Source organism: Camelus dromedarius, chromosome 8, assembly GCF_036321535.1.
Source record: "Camelus dromedarius isolate mCamDro1 chromosome 8, mCamDro1.pat, whole genome shotgun sequence".
In the NCBI taxonomy this organism is placed as follows: domain Eukaryota; kingdom Metazoa; phylum Chordata; class Mammalia; order Artiodactyla; family Camelidae; genus Camelus; species Camelus dromedarius.
This window is the reverse complement of record NC_087443.1, coordinates 19,008,465-19,031,212: the sequence shown is the minus strand read 5'-3', so window position 1 is coordinate 19,031,212 and position 22,748 is coordinate 19,008,465. Positions and strand designations below refer to the sequence as shown.

Below are 22,748 nucleotides of genomic sequence, written 5' to 3'. Positions count from 1 at the left end.
GTCATAACTCCAACATAAATATGCTGGATGTCTCCATTTAAACCCATCTTTCTGGGTTAATGTGGAAGTTACTCTTGGCATTTGTTTTTGCCCCACTAGGCTGAAATAAAACACGTTTTCATTTTTGTGTTGAAATGAAGGGCCACTGGCAGCATTAACTAGGTGAAAGCTTTTCTACAGTCTGTCCAACAATCATGATTAGTTCTGTACACATTAATTCATCTTACTGGGGATAATTAGAAGAAAAGATGACACAGACAAGCTAGTATGTTTTTAAGGAAGTCTTGGGAAAGCTAAAGAAAGTAAGGGCAAGTTATTTAATTTCTGAGTTTGTTTTCTCATCTATGAAACGAAGTTAACAGTAAGATTACACCGCAGGTTACATATATACATAATGACTTCTGAACAACTGGTGGTGGTTAAGATTAGAGAAAGTGAAGTAGGGCCTTTCTGGATGCATCTAGTAAGAAGGAATTTGGCAGAAAAGCACTGAACCTTAGCTGAAGTCCTCTAGTTAGAGAAAAAAGCAGTTTAATCTATTTCACCTGCAACAGAGCAGATTAAAAATTAAAAGATGTGAAAAATTTGCAAGAAAAGACTGAAGATGGAAGTTAGTGATAATATACCTGTCTACTAATTTAAGATAAAGTATCAATGCACTTTATGTAAGTGAAATATAAAAATAACTTTTCTACGTTCAGGTGTTTCTGTGCTGTACTCCTAACCAAAGGATATCACATTTATATAATTTTGTGACAAGGTGTTTTACAAATATACACGACAACTGTTTGGCTGTTATGCTTTTAATGGAGGGAGGTACAAAACGCATCAATGCAAAAGAATGTTTTACATACTCATTAGCACAGTGCTTAATGTAAATTTAGGAATACACAATGTGTTAAACTTCAAAAACTACAAAGTTTCCTGCAACCTAAGATAAATGAAAAGGCTCCTTCTTAAGTTTTTACCCACCACCTTTACTTTTAAAGTTCTAAATGGTATCTGGGGGAACTAAAAAATAATAGGAGGCTGTTTTCAGCTGTGGGTCAAGAGTTCTAATGAAGCTGTGTGGCAACGACACTGGCACTGGGAAGTTTCCCCAACAGGGCTTTCTAGATGACCACGTCACAAACTTTAGCAAAAGTATTTCCAGTAACATAGAGGCAAGTTGAATGGCTTAATAGCTTCAAAGCCTGGAAAGCAGCTAAGATGTCTCTGAGAATTTTGTAACATGGTATAAATTCCATTTCTCTCCTACAGTGAAACTTCAAAGCATGGACATAACTTTAAGGATACTAAGGAAGTATCGATAGTTCTCATAAAGCTTCAGTAAACACCCCAAGGCACAAGTGTTCAAAACAGCCTATTCACTAAAATGTCACTGCATTATACTTCTAGAGGTATAGGTAAGCTATGCTTGCAGTGAGAGAACATTTGATTCATCCTTAGTTAAAAGCACCAGGTGTGAAGTTCAGCTTCCATTTACACAGGATGCACCAGTAACACTTGAGGATAATGAACGGTTCAAGTAATACACTGCCAGCGTGTCTTGCCTTTTGCTTTTCGATTAGTCGGCACTGGGGTTCTTTTGCCTGTAGGGCATAGTAAATTGAAAGGCTAGGACCACCCTGAATCTAGTCTTAAGCAGTATGGAGCCCTTCTAAGAGAGCTCCCTAGATACCTTAACATTTAGAGAAGGGTAGAGAATAAAGACAAAACTTGTAACTGAGTTTCTTTTGAAAGAAAAATAACATAGAATCTGGCATATAAACTAAAATGATTTATAACTGATGTCAAAAACTGCCAAGATTGTTAATACACATTTTGGTAAGGAAAACCACTATATTGGCAAGGTTAATTATTTGTGTAAAGTATATTGTGTATTATTAAACAGAAGACTTCACCATTAATGGAAGAAAACCCACAGCAAGAGAATCATCCAAAGAAGGGCAATCAAAAGATCAGGTAAGCTTACTAGCTTCAGAATAATGTATCAACACACCTTGATTATAGAATGATTTCATTTTTTAAAACTACAGTGTTTCAATGTACTTCTCGTAACCCAATCTAAGGAGCCATGGAGGCGTATGAAAAAGACCTATCCACTAAGATGCTGTGTTTCTAGTATAGGAGTGAATTAATACTTCTGTAAGAAGGAACTGAATCACCTCAGTATCAACAAACAGCCTTTTTCTTTTACACAGTAACTTATAATTTGATGACTTTTCTCTTCATTGGTTTGAAATTAGCCAGGAAAGGAACTGCATCAGACCCAGAAAAAATGATTTGGCAAGCTGCAGTCACTCGGCTCATGGATTTGTGATAATCTGCAGAAAAGTTGCTCGACTCTAGTCCTCCATTCCTTCACATCTGTAAAGAAAAGCCCACAGAAAAAGTCACTTCACTGCAAGATAAAAAAAAAAAAAGCAAGTTTCTCCCCACCTTAAAGCTCTCATTTCTCAATAAGCTACAAGAATCCACACAGGCTCCAGAAATTCTCCTGACAGCCACATCATCTTGAAAGGTCACTTTCAAGTATGTCCTAGTTACTTCATGAAGCAAGTTCAAGTGAAATACATGAAGTTTTTATGGTCTCCCTCTCTCCCACTGTCACCTAATATACAAACCATTCAAAGGAATACAGTTCAATAGGCAAAGTATGACTTCATATATGAAGACAAAAGATTTCAGCAGCTAAAATTAAAATATTTACACTAGTGGCAGGTACCCACCTGTAGAGGAGTTCGATACAACCACTTTTCTTTATCCACTTTAAGCTGCATACAGGCAAAGAGATCACAAACTGCTGGGAAGCCGTAACGGTCTGGGGGGAAGTTCCGTTCCTCCTGTAGAGGTGAGTTAAGTAATACTTCCTGCAAGAAGAAAAAAAGTGGGTTGCTACATGACAACTGGGGGGGCAAGAGACCAACAATTCATCTTCCAAACAGTATAGTGTCTATAAAGAATAATGCAAATGTTGGGCATTCTAATAACAGAGCAAAGGGTAGACAAATGTTTTATCTACCCTTAATCTTTCCCATAAACAGCTACAAAACAGGCCAGGGTTTTTTTGTGCCTGCAGGATGGGGATTAGGGGCCTAGAAAATGCACAAAAATTTCAGTCTGAAAAATCTTAAATCTTCCATTTTGTTGGTAACATCAGACCAAAATTAATACTTAAGCCACATTTAACATATTTAAGGATCTGGCCCATATGCAAAGTTTGGGATTAAAGAAACAAAAATCTATTAAATATATTTCAGATGGTGCTGTTCTAATGTCTTGTGCCCACCTTGGCCTTCTTTCGAAGTAGCCACTTGTCCTCTCCTGAGGATATCTGGGTATGGTCTTCTGTCTTCAGCCCTGGCAAGACCCAGTCAGCTGTTTTAAAGGGACACCAGGAAGTGGGCAAGGGGCTCGTAAGCTTCTGTTTACCAGCTCTGTGCTCGGTTCTAGGAACTTCCTTGGGACATCCTTCTTTGCAGGAGGGGGTGATGAGCCACCCTGACAAGGGACTGTTCCTTATGACCTGGAAGGAGTCAGCAATTGAGGAAGCCATTGGCTTGGGTGCCTTAGCTTGTTCTGGTGCCTCTTTTCTGGATGGACAGAGCCACATATCCAGGGAATCTTCACGTTTCTCAGGCTCAGGTTTTGGTTCCACAGGCATGCCATTTTTATCCTTTCCTTCTTTCTTCAGAAGCCACTTACACAGAGCTTCCTTCTCACAGTTTTCATCACACACGCACTCTGCAAAGCTGGAACAGGGCTCATTGGCTTTGCAGACCTCCTCTACTTTATATGGGTCTTGATGGTTCTGGACGAGCCAATCCTCAGTAATCACACTGGGAGTGGACAAGGGTTTCTTGGCCTCCAAGTGGTCATTCAGGCACTTTAGATTGCCCAAGTTTTCAATCTCCACACCTTTGGGCTGGTTACCCTGACAATTGGTACAGGAATCAGGCTTGACAAGCCAATCACTCACGCTGTAAGACTCCTGGAACACCTGGAACAAGAGCTTAAACTTCTCTCTGGTTTCACAGCTGCCACTCCCAGGCTTCTCCAGCTTATGGGATTCCTGGGGAGTCACCAGCCAGTCAGAAAGCTCCATCTCATCTTGCTCCAAGAGCTCTAGATCTCCAAGCTTTTCAATTTCAGTGGAGTAAGAACTGGTCGTAGAATGGCTGTTACACTTTTGGTAGCTTGGTTTTTCAGAAACTACTTGTTGCTGACTCTTGTGGAGCCAGTTTTCCAAGCCCGTTAGATTGCCCCAGATGTTACTAAAGAAACTGCAGGCTCTGGCAGAAGTCTGTACAAGAAGTACACAGTATTAGTTAGTTCACCAGAACATCGTGACTGCCTTGGGAGTCAATGATAAGAGTTCTCTATTTGCCTATTTCCCGCACTGCCCAATGTTTCTACATTTCAATATACAAAGGCAAGAGACTAAGGATTTCTCTATTGAGATATTAAACTGTACTTGACTACATTAAAAACTTAACTTTCTGCAGTTTAAAAAAAAAATACTGAGGCAAACTAGGAAAAAAGCATTTGTGGCATATTTGATAGAAAAGAGATGAGCAGTTCCACATACTGTGACTTTATGAATAAAGAAGACAAAAATGAGCAAAGGGTATGATGAGACAAGTCATCAAAGAAGGCTAATAGTAAACATGAAAAATACCCAACCTCCTTAGTAATCTAAGAAACTCAAAAGTAAAATTGTTATGTGTCAAATTCAGAGGGAAAAAGAAACTTGTAAAAGACTACCACTACTGGAGAAGTTTCAGGAAGCAGGTAACTTCAGTACTCTGCTGGTGGGAATATAAATTGGTATCAACTTCCTGGAAAGCCAGACTGGCAATATGTATCAAGAGCCTTAAAGGGTCTGCAGAATTGTAATCTACAAATGCAACTTCGAGGAATTTACTCCTCGACAACTAATCAAGAATGTACATAAATAATTAGCTTCTGGATGTGTAGAGGAATTTTATTTATATTCAGAAAAACTGGATTCTATAGCCAATCAATGAAATATACTATGAAGGATTTTATAGAAAAAAATTCAATGACAGAACAATATATAAATGCTCTGTTAGTGAAAAAAAAAATCTGCTAGCCAAAAACAAGATTTACAGAATGATTTTTTTTTTAAGTATATGTATGCATAAAAAAAAGCGTTGCAGTGGTGGTCTCTGCATATGGGATTATGGACTTGTATTTATATTTCTAAGCTTTTACAGTGAAGAGGTGTCACTATTATAATAAAAAGTTATTAACAATATATGGTTCCCAAACCAGAACGAAAAATGAAACAAAGACATACACTCTCAGCAATAAGTAATCCATCTACCACATCTATCTCAGAAACAATAAGGCAGCAACACACCTGACTATTCTCCGAGGTCTGCCTTTGGGTGAGCCAGTCCTGGAGTTTGGTGCTGGGCGTGTAAGGAGCCTGGCGACTGCTGGCAGGTTTGCTTCCAAGGAGCCACTCGCTGAGAGGGACAGCTGTAGTGCTGGATGCTGACTTCTGCTAATTACATAATACTTTGCTGCTTAACAAGGCAATGTCAAATGCAGTAGGAAGTTCGCCAGAAGAGCAGGAGACCTAAGCTCTTCTAAATTTGGTTTGGTGCTGACCCCGCACAAGTCCCATGACTTCCCTGAGCCTCCATTTTCACAGCTACAAAACAAGGAGTAGAGCTGGTCTCCAGGCTTCTTCTCAGCTCAACATGTCTAGAATCCTATGTTCACATTGCCTTTAGAAGTAAGTCATCTCTATGAATGATAAAGAGAAGGATTCCTAAGAAAGCACCAACCCGATCAGAAAGCTAATGATAATTTCTTATGAACTAATTGATAGCAATTACTTTCCTACTCAACACCTCTAAAGCCTCTAAATTTCCGACATTCAGTCTCTAGGGAAACACTTAACTGCATAAACTTACTCATTACCACCCATGCCTTTTTACAAAAAAAAAAAAAAGTGATTTATAATCAAAACTCAAAAGAACTATACAAGCCAAGTAGTAACTCAGTTACCAGAAACAAAATGATGCCTTACCTGCTCTGGCAATGGGATGTAGCCTCTTTTCTCCAGGAAGGGCCCAATATTTGATGAACCAGCATGAGTCATCAGGTGCTCAGGAATTTGCTGTAAAATAAAAGCAAATTAATCATGTTTATTAATGTTATGCTTTATGCCAAAAAAGTGAAATTGTAATTTCTAAATTTCAAAAGCATTAAGCAAAGTGTTAACCATTTCACTAGAATATTCTTTACACTAAATTCAGTGACCCGAGAAGCAGTTATCAAATCTGAGAATTCTCTGCTACATAACTATTTTCATGTAAGAGATCTTCACCAGAATTGATAGTATTACTGCTTTTAATAAGACCCAAATGAGACCATGTGTGACTTTTACAGTAAAGATCATTCAAACCATAAATTTTATAAGAAATACATCAAAGGGATTTTAAAGAGATACAAGACGAGTTCTAGAGACTATCAAAAATACCACATTCCAAGAACTACCAGCCTAATGCTCCACCAACTTAATCAGAACATGAAATTTCTGAAGTTTTCCAAGTTATCAAGAAAGCCACTATTCATAGTGAAACATGGTGATATTTTCAAGACCAATTGAGAGGCCACAGGCCTGAGAAGCTCACCATGAACCTCCTGAGATCAGTGCTACTCACCATGGTCTTGAGGGACCCAAATGTGGTGATGGCCTGGCGCAAAGCAGTTGTGTCAGCTTCAAAGAGGAGGACAGTCGAATCTTCAGGTTTGAGGGTCAAACTGCCCAGTCTGGAGGAAAAAAATAGACAAAACTTGACTCTTTTAAAGAAATATCTGTTTCAGATTCATCCAAAATAAAAACCAAATTGTGAGTTACTTGAAACAACTGTACTTTTACTATGAAACTCAACCAAAGGTAGACGTCTTAACCATGCACCACCAAGTAAAATATTAAATATATAAAACAGAATGATCTTATCACAGAGAAGTCAAGTTTAATCCAAGACATGCAGTGAGTTACAAAATGACTCTTTTTTAATACACCAAAGTCAAAAGAGCCAAAAAACAAGCAAAAAAGGTCTCTACCTCTCCAAGCACACAGAGACTTGATTGGCTAGATCTTTGTTTTGGGTGCACTCCAGCTGGTGAATGAGACAATTGAACTGGCCCAGTAACTGTAAGAAAAATGAAAACATCTAGCCACAATGATACTAAAAGCACCAAATGTATCCAAGTCAATAAAGAGCAAATACTACTTTAGATTAAATTTTCATCTGATCTATATTAACACTACATTACAGCAAAGACAGTTTCTGGAACCAGAAACCATACTCAAACCAACTACAGCCTTGCAGTCACCTTACCCAGTAGAGCTGCTGGGCCTGCTGCTGAAGTGTCTCCTCTTTAAGCTGACAGATGAGATCGACTTGTTCATACAGCCACACCTCGCGGCTTCGAAGGCATTCCAGGTGACGACTTATGCAGCTGTGAATCTGGGCTTTGACCTAGGAAACATACATATGTTAGCTTCACTAGTGGTTTAAGCTCAAAGAACAGTGTTTTCCACAGAATGGTGAGGTTCTTAAAATCCTGGGGGTCGCAAATCCTTTTGATTATTCAATGGCATGTATGGAATGTCTCCCCAGAAAAAGGCATACATTCAAAATTTTGCCTTTAATTTCAGGGTTTAGTGTCCCAAAACGCAACTCTCGAACCACCAAAGCTCCATGAACTCAGTTCAAGAACTCCAGCCATAAAGGCATATCTAACTCTAAAATCCTCCTTCAACACCCCTCCTAAGAGGATCAGGTTTATTTTGGGTGTCCTAAAGTTATCAAGAGAAAATACAAGGATATGTCACGTTATACAGATACCCCTCAGTTTTTCATATAATTTGAAAGCCTATAGTTTTATAAATTCATCAGTGGAATAAGACAAGAATATTTATTTAGCAGCTAGCTCTTATCTCTTTTGTCACCTTCCAAATCAGCAATACATTGACAGGAGGCCAATTAAGTAAAGAGATGCACCACTACATGTCAACAGCCAGAAGACAGTTTACATAAAATTATAAACTAAATGTTTCTGGAAACATACATAGTGATTAAAAAGAAGGATAAATATAAAAATCCTAAGGAAGAAAATCATTATAGCTGTAAATCATCCATGAGAACCCACATAAGAAACTATACTCTAAAACACCTTTTTCGGTATAGTAAAGTATTTCAAAGTCATGTAACGCTTGGTCTACCCACTCACCAACAGGATGCTATGAGGCCAATGGAAGGAACAGAATTCGTTCTGGCTTGCTCTAACAATTAAGTCATTTACAGAACCATGCCACCACCAAAATCACGCCAATACCGAGTTAAAAGATGGTAGGGGTCATGTTGAAGTGCCATCCTTTATGCATCAAGGGCACAACTAAGCCGTTCAATGAGGTAATAAGCTCATTCATTTTGTTACTTTTTAATTGATAGCGATGCTTGGCACAGGGGCTACACAGAGAAGCCATCAAAAATGCATGCTGAACTGAATTCTCTAAGGTGGTACAAAAGTTTCCAGACTCTTCTAACATCTGCTTTATTTTCCCTTTGGAATCAAAGGCACCCACATTTCAGGCAGACCATGCAAGGCATGGGGTGAAACTTTTTGGTTGGGAGAAGCCAATCCCCTGGCCATGCTTTAAACCAGCCCTGTGCTAAGCATTCAAACAAGGGAAGAGACAAGCACACGTCACACCTCTCGCAAGTTATCTTTAATTTGCTGTTCAGCCCGGAGAACTCCACCAATAGCAAGCTCCAAGTCCCTCCGTGCATCACAACACCTCAAAAGGGGTTCTCTATTACTGGAACAGCCACTCTCGTCCTGTGAGGTACTCATTCTGCTCACCATTCCTTTAAAAGAAAAAAAAAAAAAAGGAACAATCCAAATTGCACCATAATTACAACCAAAAGCCACCTTACAATCATCCCCCAAATGATCATTCCAACCAGCTCCGTTACTAACTACTTAATTACTTCCAACAGAGCAAAACATACTCTTAATAAATACTGCCTCCTCTTCCTCCCCTCAACCTGCACCACCACTACTGTGTTCCTACCCCCCAGATTCTATGCATCTACTGTACACTTTACATATGAACAGATTTTCTGAAAAAAATACACTGATTTTCCCAAATTAAGAGGGCATACAACCTCCCAAAAGTTTAAAGAACACTAGAGTGTAAGTTTCCATTTACATAAAGTCACAGGGGGCATGTGATCTTAAAGATTTAGAGGTAAAGACTAAAAGGCCTAGAAGGACCCATGATTATTTTAAAAAAGAAGCTGCAAAAAAAAAAAAATAAATAACCTGATAAACAGAGTTTACAACACTGTTTGGATCTGACATATACCTAAAATTATTGGGAGGTTTAAATTTTTAACTTATCCTTTTTTTTTTTTTTTTTTTGGAAGAACTTAGGGATGGCTTCATAGCTAAAGAATGTAACTCTAAAAAACAATTCCATAGGATTCTGACATAAGGGAGGTACTTAGAGAAATCTGTGTGAGAAACTAGAGAATTTTCCAACAGGTTTAGCTATATGGGAGAGAAGAAAGAGAAGGGGAAAGAATACCACAGAACCCAAGATATAATGACATGAGACTGGGACAGAAGACTGTCAGAAAAGCAACAAAGCAAAGCTTGACAAACACTGCTGGGACAACAGTCGGGGGGAGTCCATCCGGATAGATCCAGAATCAGAGGTGGTTTCTAAATACATAAGAAAGCAGTGGCCACTGTTGCCCAGCATGGGTTCACTAAGCCCTGTGACACCAAAATTATTTCCTGGTTTTACTAAACCAGCCAGTCAATGTAATCCTATACACACGATATATCTGGACGACAGTAAGACTTGTGACAAGGCTGGATACTATCTTTGTGCACAAAGTGAACATGGGTGAAACAGAAAGACAACTAAATTGAATCATAAGATTATTTTTTACAAAGTACTCAAAGGATAATGGAGTGAAGCCAGGCTGTCAAGTTTTTAGAGATATGCCCATTTCCCCAGTTACTCAACTGTTTGCTCTAACTGATTGGATGAAAACACAGAAGGCAGATATTAGAGTTAAAGATAACATGAGGCTATAACAAAAATAGATTTCAAAACAATCTACATTGCTGTTGAATCTTACAAAATAAAACGTAGATTTTTTTTAAGTTGAACAGGGGAGGACAAAATGGAAGAGAATAAATGTTTTTAAAAGGATGGAGACTTTTAATTGAAAGCAAGCTCTATGAGTCAGCAGTGTGCTGGATCTCAGGGGGAAATGACTTACACACTATTTGACTACCTTTACCAAAAGTATAACGTTTGCCACAGGATTAACCCATTCCATGTTTATTAGGCTAATTTTGAAATTCCTTTCTGAATAACAAACTTTAGAAAGAGGCATTTAGAAAGAAAAGAAAGAGGCCTCGAAACCATGAAAAACTGCTCTAGGAAGGGAGGCTGTTTAGTCTAGATAAGAGAAGTCTCTGAGAGGACAAGATTACCATTCTGGAATATTTACAGACCCTGTAAAACAGAATTAGACTTGTTCAGAATAACCCAAAGCGGGTAGAGGAGGATTAATAGGAGACATCGAAGGCAACATCTGAAAAACCTTCCTAACAGTCCTGAAGGCAATGACCTTCTCAGAGAAGCAAGCCAGCTTTCAGCTGACAGCAGTCTACCCAGCATAGAGCCATCCCGGTGGCTAAGTGCTCGTCTGAGACACAGGGAACGCTGCCCTACACTGCATCTGCAAGCCCTTTTAGGGCCAGGTGGCTGGCTACCCAGAAGCTCAGAAGGGCCAAATGCAGTGTGATTCCCAACCCTCAGAAATAGAAAATGGGGGGAAGAAGCCCAATAGGCTTCCTTTTGACCATCTCAGCAAAAGAGTCACATTCAGGAACGAGAGTTCCTAAAAAAAAAAAAAAACTGAAAGATCATGAAACTTTCTAACTTCCCCTTGTTACTTTGTTACCACAGTCTGTTTCCCCATAATGATCTCTAAAAAGGAGAGGCTTCATTAACTGGATTTGACAGGAATCCCCTTGGGAGATTTTTTCCAACTCTTGAAACACCAGCTGTAGCTACTTTGATACTTTTTTTTTTTAACACTGTAAGTGGCCCTGTTTTAAGCACATCTGTTAGTGTATACTTGGTGCACACTGTAGGAACTATGAAAAATACCTGCATAATGTGAGCAAAATGCTGGCTCATATTCGGAGAGTGGAGGGTCACCTCATTACCACAAGTAGCTTCACTCTGCACTTAAGTTAGTTATATGCAAAGCACGTTTATCTGTCTTTCAAATGTACTAGCAACTTTCACCTGCGCCAAATTTCTCATTCTTAGGTCCTCAGCATTTATATGGAATGCCACAATGCCTGGCAAAGTGTAAAATCTAATCAATAAAGTTAAATTGAAACATTGCTTCACAATGTCAAAAAACCCAGAGCTCTAGATCATATGGGAGACAAACTTAAATGCATACAGTGCTGACTTACAAAGTAAGTCTTCTCAAGTCAATCACAAGGACTATTCAACTGCCTGTAAGAACAGAATACAGCAAAAGTACACAAATTGGATTTTGCCTTTATCAGCTATGGACAGAAGGTAGGATGAGAATTAAAAGTTACAGAACTGATTTTTTCCCACATATTTATCCCAGGTTTTCAAATTTAAATGACTGTTATCCTTTCAGTAATCTTGTTAGAATAAGGGTCTCTGGAGCCCATTCTTCACTAAAAAACCTGTTTCATTTCTTTATGGCCAGTCTCAGGATGCTTATCGCTGCCCTTGGCTCGGCCCCTTCTCGCCCCTGGGGAGCAGTCAAGGGGCAGTCAGCTTCCACAGCCTAGATCCCAAGAAAGGAGATGTACAAAGGCTTGCCTTCTTGTACTGCAGTGAGGAGGAAGCCCTCAGAGCTGTAATCAAGAACTCCATCACATGGGTGAATTCAAATCACCGTAAGGTGAAGCCTGGCTAGCTTTATGAAATGTCACCTCCAAAGAGACTAGTATGAGTTACCTAGCTCATATGGTCAATTTCAACAATTCACCATTTGTTTCAGGTCCAAGAGCCAGTGTAGGGTGATAGTTAAGAGGCAGAGTAATGACAAACCACAGCTCCAGCTCCATCTGCAACCTTGAGACCCATGAGCTAGCTACTTAACTTCTCAAGGCCTCAATTTCTTCTGGAAAAATGGAGACAATGACAGTGGCTACAGAGCGATGCAATGAAGTTAAAGTGAAACAAATCTGCCTGTAAGCACTTAACCCAGCCCCCGCACACTGCACTTTCTAACACTTTGGTTGTTACTGTTACTAGGTTTAGCTGAGTTATGGGGACCTTAGGAACCTCTACCTTTGGACTACAGAAAGCAACACTGAAGCTAGAAAAGCTTTGAAGTGAGGAGGCCCTGACTTAGAATCATTTAGCCATTAATCAATGCTATGACATTGGACCATTTGCCCTTTGGAATCTAATGTCCTAATTCATAAGTGAAGATAACAATACCTACCTCATAGACTTAGGGGTAAGATGTGGTGTTTGTTTAATAAATATTAGCTCCCATCTACTCTTTCACTATACAACACAGCAAAAAGGCAAGTTGTCTTTACGGCAAAAACTCAATAGTTTAAATCCTCTAATATATCCCAAGTATGAATACTTTTGCCTGTTTTCTTACCTGTAAGAAGATTGGACCAAATCAGATCTAATTCTAAAACTCAAATCAGTGAAAGACTACTAAAAATGTATTTTTCTCTTCACCTTTATAGTCTAAACTACTGCCCTATCACCTTCAAAAGAGGAGTGCCTTAAATGTGTAATTTTTGAGACAAAGTTAAAAGTTTAAGTGCTTTCTAAAATTAAGGACTCTTGGATTCTTGGATTCCTGTTCTAGGTTTAGGGGGAAGGAAGAAATGGAGGAGAAAACAAAATGTCCCTCAAACAAATAAATAAAGCTCCAGGTTTTCCTCAAAGAAGAGTTCCACAAACTATCTATGCCATACTTGCACAATGCCTTGCACAAATCTAGTTATGAAATCCTAAGATCATGAAACCAGAATTGAGCAACTAAACCACAAACGAAGCTAAGTCTTTATCATACGGTTTAACCATAAAATTCCCAAAGAGCTATAACCTTCTTGTGACCAAAATAAACCACAATTTAAAGCTGAAAAACACTTAGCCATCTCTTTAGTAGATGACTCTTGCTTTATAGATGAAGCCACAAAGGTCCAGATAATTTAAATGACCCATCTAAAGGGCCAAAGCCGTAACACATAGACTTGGGTTTATAACTAAGGTTTAGTCCTGGATTCTCTCCCCCTGACCAATTTGTTCTTCCTTTAGTGTATTATCACCCATAAACTATTTTTATTTGCCAACACTGGAGATTAAAGTGAACATTCCAATGGATTACTATCAGAATACCCTCCATTAAGAATCTCAGTCCATTCTCATAGTCTTCAATAAAATGTAACAATTTTTCAGAACCTTCTTCCTTGGTTAATACTAACAAAAATAGTACCCTTGCAGGTCATGATAAGCTGAGGATAATCAAAACATTTCCAAGTATGAAGGTCAGGAGCAAGAGCCCTGAGTTCTGATCTCACATCTTACAACCACTCCGTGTGCCATTCCTCTGGTCTGTCTGAATGAAGACTTAGACCATGTGTGGTTTCCAACTGCACCTTCCAGGTCTCACTGTTTGTCCCCATTCCCACCTGGCCCTCCTCTCCAAAAAAGATGTTCACTTTTTACTATTTTCTGAGCATCTGAATCATTGCTAGAAGACCAAGCCCTTAAAAAAAAATCCACAGGATACGTATTATGCTCTACGGATTACTAAATTCGAAATACTAATTGTCAAATTAGTTATCTTGGATGAGACAATATATATTAAAACAATTGTACAAAGTTTCAGGAAAAAAATTATAAACTATAAAACAGTAATAGTCCGCATTCAACTTTACCTTGAGACATTTCTTTACTGGACACGTTCTTTCTTCTTATTGTCAGTTTTAAAAAATAAGTTTTTTTAATAATCATAATTCATTAACTCAAAAGTTATATACACATATTTTATCCTAGCCCTTTAATTCTTTAACAAACAGCTTCTAAAATTCAGGATCTGATTCTCCATAATTTTTTAAAAACCACGTTAAATAAAGGTTAATGCCTGAACAGACATAAACAAAATAAGGTAATAATAAATTCACGACTGCCTATTTTAAGATCGTTTAACTCTTCAGACCTTACTGCGCTCAGATTTGCCTACCTTAATACATGTAACTATGAGCACTCAATCCCAGCATAACTTTGCGAAGCAATAAATGAAAACTGACCACAAAACTGGTCATTACCACCTAATGCCAAGTAAGGCGTTTCTAGTTCAAAACCAACAGTGACTCATAACACTTTCCAGGTTCCCCAACACTTTCGAAGAGCACAGTCGCCCGAAGCAGCCTGGCGCGTCCCCCTAGGAAGCCGCAGCCGCGCGTTCACTCGGTTTCAGAGCTGGCACCGCAACCGCCCAGCACGCATGCGCACAGCCCCAGCGTCAGGGCCCACTCCCAGCCCGGCAAGGGCCTGGGCTGCCGGACGTACCTCGCAGACCAGGTCCCCGCCGCGCGAGCTGTCGGGCAAGCAGGAGGCCACTTTATCCAGCACCGGGGTGAGGAAGGACCCCAAGCCGGTAGGCCGCGCCTCGCCCCGCCCGCGCGTCTGGCCAGGGGCGGGCGGGAGCGCGCACGTCGGCGCCGGGGTGGGACGGGAGGCTCCGCCCACTCGGGCGGCCCACTTGGCCCTCCCCGCAGCCCCAGGACCCCAGCCTCCCGTAAGGCTCCGGCTTGGCTCCATCTTGGCTCCACCTTGGCTCCTGCGCCTGTCGGGCTCCCGACCACTGCGGGCGAAGCCAGCTTGCAGAGCCCCGACAGTCCCCTCCAGCAGCCTCTCCTCAGCCCACCTGCTCCAGCGCTTACCCTGTGTACACCCTGATCCGCGCCCCAAATCGTCAAGACCTCAAGGATGTAAGGATTTTGCTGCTAATCACTACAGAGAAATAACAAACGTGGATCAGTCAGGTTTCCGGAGTTATTATTGGAATGTTCCCGACCAGTAGCTCATGACTCCCTCCGAGATTACTAGTCAGCCTAGCGGGGGTTCAGCCCTCGGCTTTTGTTTCAGGCTCCGACATCTCCTTACATATGTGACACACCCCTACCTGTACCCCCGTGTCTCTGTCTCCCTCTCAAACACACTCCCACACGGCCTCAGTCCAGTGCTGCTTTTAACACTCGCGGATGCCTCTCATTCAACAAGTTGCGCACCAACCAGACGCCGAGCTCTATTGTGGATGCTGGGCATACAGTCGTGAAAGACCTACCTGGAGAGGCAGTAATACATAATAGTTAAGAGGATGGACTCTGGATCTAGACCGCTTTGGTACAAAACCTGGCTCTGCCATATAGATGCTGTGTAACCTTCGGCAAGTCACTTAACCAATCTGTGCCTCAGTTTCCCCATCTGTAAAATGAGGACAATAATGAGAATCATATGAATCAATATATTAAAAATGTTTAGGGCTCGTCCTGGCACTCAGTAAGTACTTCCTGTCTGCTGATTATCATGCTCATGGTACTACTAGTTGGATGCCTTTTTCTCCAAAAATAATCCTGATAGCCGCTTATCCAATCAGTCCAGAAGACAGAATCTAGACAGCAGTGTCATTCCTTTTAAATCGATTGTTTTAATGTAAAATACTTGCTCTTGTCTATGCATATGAAGCTATTTTCATAAACAATAAGAATAAAGCAAAACCACATGAAAAAAAGCAAAGGCCACTAGACACTAAAGACCACACCTTCAATTAAGCATCCCTCAGATTTCAGGTGAATAGTTTATGGAAGCACTGGCTTTATCTGTGATGTGCAGTTTCTGGACTCCCATTTCAGACATTCACTACCAAAAATAATGAGAACAATTTCTCTCCTAATTCAGAGTATCTTCATTGGATAGCATTTTGTGAAGATACGAAAAAAGCTAGACATACTTCTGAATGATGAAAGTTAAAATTTGATAGCCCTTTGTACTTTAAGTCAGTGGCAAGGAAGAAGGAATTCTCAGTCCATAAAAATACGGCTAATGTCAAGAACTTTCATCTCTCCTTTTTTTTTTTTTATTTCATCTCTCTTTTATATGCCCCTACAAAATAGTCACAATGTAAATGCAGCAGGAACTTTGTTGACCATCACCTATATGACCAGTGGTCTCTATGTTCTCTTTAAAGGATTCTGACCAATGCCTCAGCACACTAAATGCTCCAGCTCTCCTTCACTTGAACTGACTTATGATTACTGAGAGTCAGTGTTATTCTGTCAGTTTATGACAGCTTTAGTTGTTACTATAATGATGCGATGTATTAAATAGTATATAAACATAAAAAGACTGGGGAGGAAAAAAATCATAAAAATCTAGAAGAGGGGGAGTATCTAGCTCAGTGGTAGAGTGCATGCCTAGCATGCACAAGGTCCTGGGTTCAATCCCCAGTACCTCCACTAAATAAATAAATTTAATTACCTCCCTCCCCCAACGAAAAAAAAACAACAAATAGAAAAAAAATCTAGAAGAATTCTGCATTCAGACTTTGAGGCACCTCTTTACTCCCTTAAGCTTTGTTATTTGCCTTTGCATCTTTATGAAATGTTCAGATTCTAAAGGGGCAAAAGTCATAAGGCATTTTACCTCTCTTCTGCTTCAAGATTTCTATGCTGTCTCAAAACTAGAGAACCATCCACTTCCTAGTAGATTAGTAATCATCTCATCTAAAAAGAGCATAAACTCTCACTCTCCAATGGCTCCCCACCTACATATAGGATAGTCCAAATTTCTTATAAAGGCTTTATAAAGTTCTCTGTTTTCTGGCTTCACCCTGACCCTCCTTCTATCTCCCCCATACCATGAGCTTCTGGACAGCTGTCACATAGTCCAGGTTGGTGTGCCTTGTCCAGCCTGGCTCTCCCAGTTCCCTGCGCCAGCAATGCCGGTTCCTTCCTTTCTCCTTACCTGTCTGCTTTTCTGACTATGCCTAAGTCACCACCATTATTAAGCCTTTCCTGACCAACCATCCCACTTCTTAGTAGTTTTGGCCAAGAGTTAGGTGCCACCTCCTCTGGGTCCACTGTAATCTGTTAAGTTTCCAGCATGACAACGATGACACACGTTATCCTTAGTGTTACATGTCTGCCTCCTTAGCCCAAGAGCTCCTCGAGAGAAGGGACTATGTATTATATGGCTTAGTGCTGAATGGACAGCCTGGTATCAGTATCTTGGCTTTACCCCCTTTACATTCTATTTGTTCTATGGAACTGGCATAAAGAAAACAGTGTCCCTAGAGTTGTGCAATGTTGTAGCTTTCAACTCAACAGGGGCTAAATACCTGTTTAATAAATGGATGGGTGAAAAAATGATAAACGAACACTCAAGTTCAGACCAGCCACAATGCGTATGGTATAGTTCTGCTTCAAACATCGGTAATCAACTTGATGTCCTACCAAGGCCTGCATTAATTCAGGAAGGTTTTTCAGTGCTGAAAATGTTTCTAGCATAACCATTACTTTTAGTTTTCTTTCAAACAAGGCAAAACTAGCAAAGGATTTGCTACTGAAACCATGATTCCAAGAATGGCACTGAGACAGGCACAAGGTCCAGATGCCAGACCCAACAAAGTTCAGCCACACAGATTCACAAGCACCAGCTGATCTGTGAGTTAAAGGGGAAACATTAACTGTATTTATCACCAACTGTGGGCAGGGGTAGGGTAGGTTCCCCAAATTTTGCAGTACCACAGAAATTTCAGCTGACATAACAGAAGTTTGGTAGGCTTTCAGACTAGGGCTGCACCCTATCTTCAAATTGAAACTTCTTGCCATAATACAGCCAAGGTTAGGAAAATATGTTATTTATCATCACAATAATAATACTATTTTATCCCTGATTTTATGTGTTAAACATCTTGTGGTTTTCCCCACATAAGTAAACAAGTAATAAAATATTTCCCCTTCTTTAAAGCCTGGGGGAATAGCAATAACACTAAATTAAAACTCAAAATATACCTGAGATCACATTCTTATGAAGTCTGTAATTGTCCAAGTATTAAAAGACTTAACTTCTTGTCTATGACCAACTGACAAGCAAAACCTTTTAACCTATTTTGCCAGTTATTCATTCCTTCACTGAACCAAATCATCACATGTGTAGAGCGCTCAAGGCAATGCTAAATAAGAGGAATATTTAGCCCCAAACATACTCCAAGTCTCAAAGAAGAACATCTTGATTCCACTGCATGACTGAGCCAAGCAAAACCAGAGATGATGTCTTGGGATAAGAATGGCTAAGAGAGTTAAAATGAAAAATTCATAAGTCAGAAGTATTAAAACAAAAAAAAAGCACCCTCAAAATAACTTTTTGTTCACTTGCCAGTGAATCTATCTAATTTAAAGAGTAAGGATGACATGCCAGGATCTGAGGTATTGTAGGCTAGGCAGGAAGTTTATAAATTATGACTGTAGTGTTACGGTTTAACGAGCAAAGAAGACAAGCTGAGAAGAACTCTATGGCAGCTCCTCTAACTGACAAACATAGAAACACTACTAGAGCAATTCGCCAGAGCAAAAGTGGCCAGCTGGGGCCCCTATCAGCCTAGGCCACCTGCATTGTCCATGTCTTCTATATGGCAACAATGTATTTAGACACATCTACATTGAAAACAAAGCCAAAGGGATAAATTTGGGAGTTTGAGATTTGTAAATGTTAACCACTATCTGTAGATAAAAAATAAATTTCTTCTGCAGAATACAGGGAACTATATTCAATATCTTGTAATAATCTTAAGTGGAAAAGAATATGAAAATGAATATATGTATATATATATGCGTGACTGGGACATTATTCTGTATATGAGAAACTGACACACTGTAACGGACTACACTTCAATTGAAAGCAAGCAAGCAAGCAAGCAAGCAAGCCAGCCAGACAGCCAGCCAGCCAGCCAGCCAAAAAGTAGCAGGGAGAGTAATAAAATGGCCATGGAAATCTACAGTTCCTTCATGAAACTGAACTTAACCCCATTCATTATATACATATTGGTTGGTCCCTTATTGTAGACCCTTTTGACTTGCAACCTAACTGGTATCTATACGGAGGCACTGAATTCACTGATTTCAGTAACACTCAGAAGGTGCTCTCTGATCTAGCAGCACATTCCACTGCGTATCCTGCATAGTGACAAGTCTTCATTCTCTGAGGCTGGGTATACTTTTTTGGAAAGAGGTCAAAGATCAACATATGCAAAGCACTTACAATAGAAGAGCTATGTAGGTATTAGCTATTTTTATACTTTTGATAAGAGAATGGGGTATGATAATAAAGGAGGACTTCTTTTATGTAGTTCATCAGTGAAATAAGTCACTCTCATCTCTCTCCAGGACTCCTGCAGAAACCTCATTACTGCTGCCCACTCCTCCCCTCCTCTTTGCTCACTCAGTCCAGCCACAATGGCCTCTTTGCTGCTCCTCCCACATACTAAGGATGCCTCAGGGCCCTTGCATTTCCCTCCAGATATCCTGCCCACTCCTTCTCTTCCTTAGTGTCATCTTTCTCACTAGTCTACATAAAATAAGTCTTCCTTCCACACGCTCCCCCTTCATATATTTTATTTTAAAATTATCTCCATTGTATTATTACAATCTGACATGTAGAAACAATTTATTTTCTGACCCCACTTCAGAAAACACACTAGAGGGTATATAGGCAGAGACTTTCTCCTTTTGTTCACTGTAATACAGGCAGGGACTCTGCCTTTTTTATTCATTGTAATATAGTAGGTGTTCAAGAAATATTTGTCGGAAGAATGAATTCAGTAAGTATTTAATGTATCTATGTACCTATGTGCCAAGCCTTTTTTTTTTTAAACACATTATCTCATTTGGTCCTCACAAAACTTTAAGGCAGATACACATTCTCATCACAATTTTAAACACAGAGACACTAAGGCTTGACAAGGTTAGATATATTACCTACAGTCACAGGCTTCCAAGTAAAAGAACCAAGATTTAATCCCAGATCTGAGTCTAAAGCTCCAACCACATGTATGGATGTATGTATGTATAATGCATCTTGAAGGGATCCCTTAGGTATTAAGAGTTTATATATTCATTCAACAAATATTTATTGAGTGCCTAAGCTGACACTTACTGTGAAAGACCCTAAGGGCACAATGGTAAAGTGGCAATTTTGAGGAAATTCTGTGTCACTGAGTCACCAAAAACTAAGAAAATTATAAGATTTTGAAATAAGAGACTGAGATTTAGAAGCCCATCAGCAGCAAAAACGACTGGCTCTGAATGCTTTCTAGTGTGCTAACACTTACTTAATGAGGGAAATTATCATAAAACAGGAGCCAAGAAGCCAGCGGGGCAGGGATATGTGTCAGAATAGCCTGTGCAGTTTTATGAAGTCCCTACACAGGCTTCTAAGACTGGGGCACAGCTAAACTGACTTAATCTTAATAAAATGGGGGTGGGGAGTCCCATGTAATTCTAAAATAAGATATCTCCTCCCTCTCTGAGAATCACATTTTCCTTTCCTTACATAGTTCACCATGCCTTTCCACTTCTGAAATACCTCTTTGCCCAAAAGTAGTAATGTCATTGTAGAAGTTTATTTAGACACAAAATACAGTACAATAAAACTTTAGACCACTAGGATTTTTTCCCTAGGGACCCAAGGACAAAAGATCCACAGAAAAGGGGGAAGAAGTGAAATGCAAGAAATGTCACCATACTAGACTTTACATGCTATACCTCACTTAACAAATCCACAAGCTAGCAAACCTTCAAAGAGCAAACCAAGTAACTTGCACCACTGTAGCATCTGGGTAAGTCTTCCTCAAAGGTTCTGAGGTTCTTTAAAGTTCAGAAATGTCACACCAGCACTCACGTGCAGAAATGAACCAACTATGACTACCTGCCCTTTCCTAACCCAGGAAGTAACTCAAAGTCCCTACAACCATATTTCCATATTACCAAGTGGCTGATGGAAACAGTTATGCTATGGTGAACCTTACCCTGGTTAGAAAACACCACCAAACGGTATGGTGAAAAAGCTCTGCCTTTATGGTGAAAAGACTCTACAGACTAGCTCTCTGCCTTCACCATTCTTGATCGCATCATCCCTATTATATCACGTGGCACCTAAGACAATATAAGTATTGTTCCTGCCACAAGAATTTAGTTCATGAAAATAAGGGCTGTGTCCTTTTTTTTCTCATTGCTATACCCTCCACACCCTGAACATATGGGCGCTGAAAAAACAATTGTTGGTGCAATGAATCTATGAAATTGCAAGCCTCGCTCTTCTCATCTGTAAAAAAAGAAATAATCAAGCTATCTTTCGAAACTGTTGGGAGAATTACTTGTACGATAAGGTAAGTAACGCTGTGTTGGCAGGTAGAGCCCCCCCTCCCTAATTATCTTCTACGCGTTTCCATCCAACAGGGCTAGGAATGCATATACTCTGGTCTCAGTCGGGAAAACGGGCCCCTCCTCGCTCCAAGAGACCCAGGCGAGAGCGAACAAAAACTTGGACCTGTCACACCCGAGGCCGGAGCGGTAAGAGGGGAGGGCAGGCAGGCGGAGGTGGTCCCCAGGCTAGCGTGTCTCAAGTATTAGAGGGGAGGACAAGCTGGGGCGGGGCAGGGAGAAAGAGGTGGCCCTCGGACCGAGAGAGCCGAGGGCCGCGGAGAGGCGGACCGGCCCGGGCCGGCGGGCAGGCAGGAGGAGATGGCCCCCGGGGGCTAGCGGATCGAGGGAGAGGCCGGCCTCCAAACTCAGGCCCAGACAGGGCTCGGCCGGCCGGGAAAGCGGTCATGGCGCCCCAGACCAACCCGCGGCGTGAGAGCAGGAGAAGGCACACCCGCCCGGCTGACCACTCCGGTTCTTACCACCTCCGAGTGCCGCTTCCGGGGATCCGAGAAGACCTCCGTGGACAGAGACACAGCCCGAAAAAAGCCAAGGGCCGAAAAGGCAGAATTCTCGCGAGATCGCAACCTTCTTCCCACGCCTTACACAACACGTTTGACAGTCTCGCGAGATCGCTACTTGGGTCAGCCCAAGGTCCTTGTCCGCCCTCCAGAGGACGCAGAGCGCAGGCGCATACACTTTCCAGTGCTCCAACTCAGGGTCCCTTTGCCCTTCCGGAATAAGTAAGATTAAATGGAAGAAACATTTGTTGAAGGCAGGCTCTGTAACGAGTACTTTCCTAAGTGATTCTCTCACACCAAATGTCCTCACAAATACAGATACTGTTTAGCCTTAACGTACAGATGTAAAAATAAATGTTAGAAGACACAAAAGGACAAATATATGATTTCATTTATATGAGGTACCTAGAATTGTCATATTTGTAGAGACAGAAAATAAAATAGTGGTTGCCATAGGCTTGGGAGGATGGCAAGTTCTAGATATGAGTGTGGTAATTGTTGCACAGCAATGCGAATGTACTTAATATCACTCAAGGGTACACTTAAAAATGGTTAAAATGGTAAATTTTATGTTATGTATATTTTACCAAAATTTTTAATAAATAATTAAATAAATACATGTATGTCTGAGATCAGATTCCAAAT

The 22,748-nt window shown here is 40.5% G+C and overlaps 1 protein-coding gene across 7 annotated transcripts; it reads right to left on the bottom strand.

Moving 5' to 3' along the window:
- Positions 1-787: 787 nt before the first annotated feature.
- On the bottom strand, positions 788-22,149 carry NCOA4 (nuclear receptor coactivator 4). 7 transcript variants are annotated; one of them, XM_031460965.2, is made up of 10 exons: positions 22,065-22,149; positions 8,764-8,918; positions 7,386-7,526; positions 7,108-7,196; positions 6,702-6,810; positions 6,065-6,154; positions 5,387-5,533; positions 3,293-4,306; positions 2,733-2,873; positions 788-2,370 (listed from the first exon to the last, which is right to left on the bottom strand). In XM_031460965.2, the coding sequence occupies exons 2-10, from the start codon at positions 8,914-8,916 to the stop codon at positions 2,365-2,367; spliced, it is 1,890 nt and encodes a 629-aa protein (XP_031316825.1). In that variant the 5' UTR covers positions 8,917-8,918; positions 22,065-22,149; the 3' UTR covers positions 788-2,364. The 7 variants fall into 7 exon arrangements, with proteins under 7 accessions (XP_031316825.1, XP_010983609.1, XP_010983608.1 ...); XM_010985307.3 differs by having other exon boundaries at positions 5,387-5,530; XM_010985306.3 differs by having other exon boundaries at positions 22,068-22,135.
- Positions 22,150-22,748: the final 599 nt, after the last annotated feature.

What these genes read in the sequence shown, in the direction of transcription:
- NCOA4 (XM_064487937.1), bottom strand. Translation starts at nt 14,113, where the DNA reads ATGATTATTAAAAAAACTTATTTTTTAAAACTGACAATAAGAAGAAAG. An exon ending in AGGCCCAGCAGCTCTACTGG is followed by an intron (nt 7,197 to 7,385) that starts GTAAGGTGACTG and finishes TTTTTCTTACAG; the next exon opens with TTACTGGGCCAGTTCAATTG. An exon ending in GTCTCTGTGTGCTTGGAGAG is followed by an intron (nt 6,811 to 7,107) that starts GTAGAGACCTTT and finishes TTTTTCCTCCAG; the next exon opens with ACTGGGCAGTTTGACCCTCA.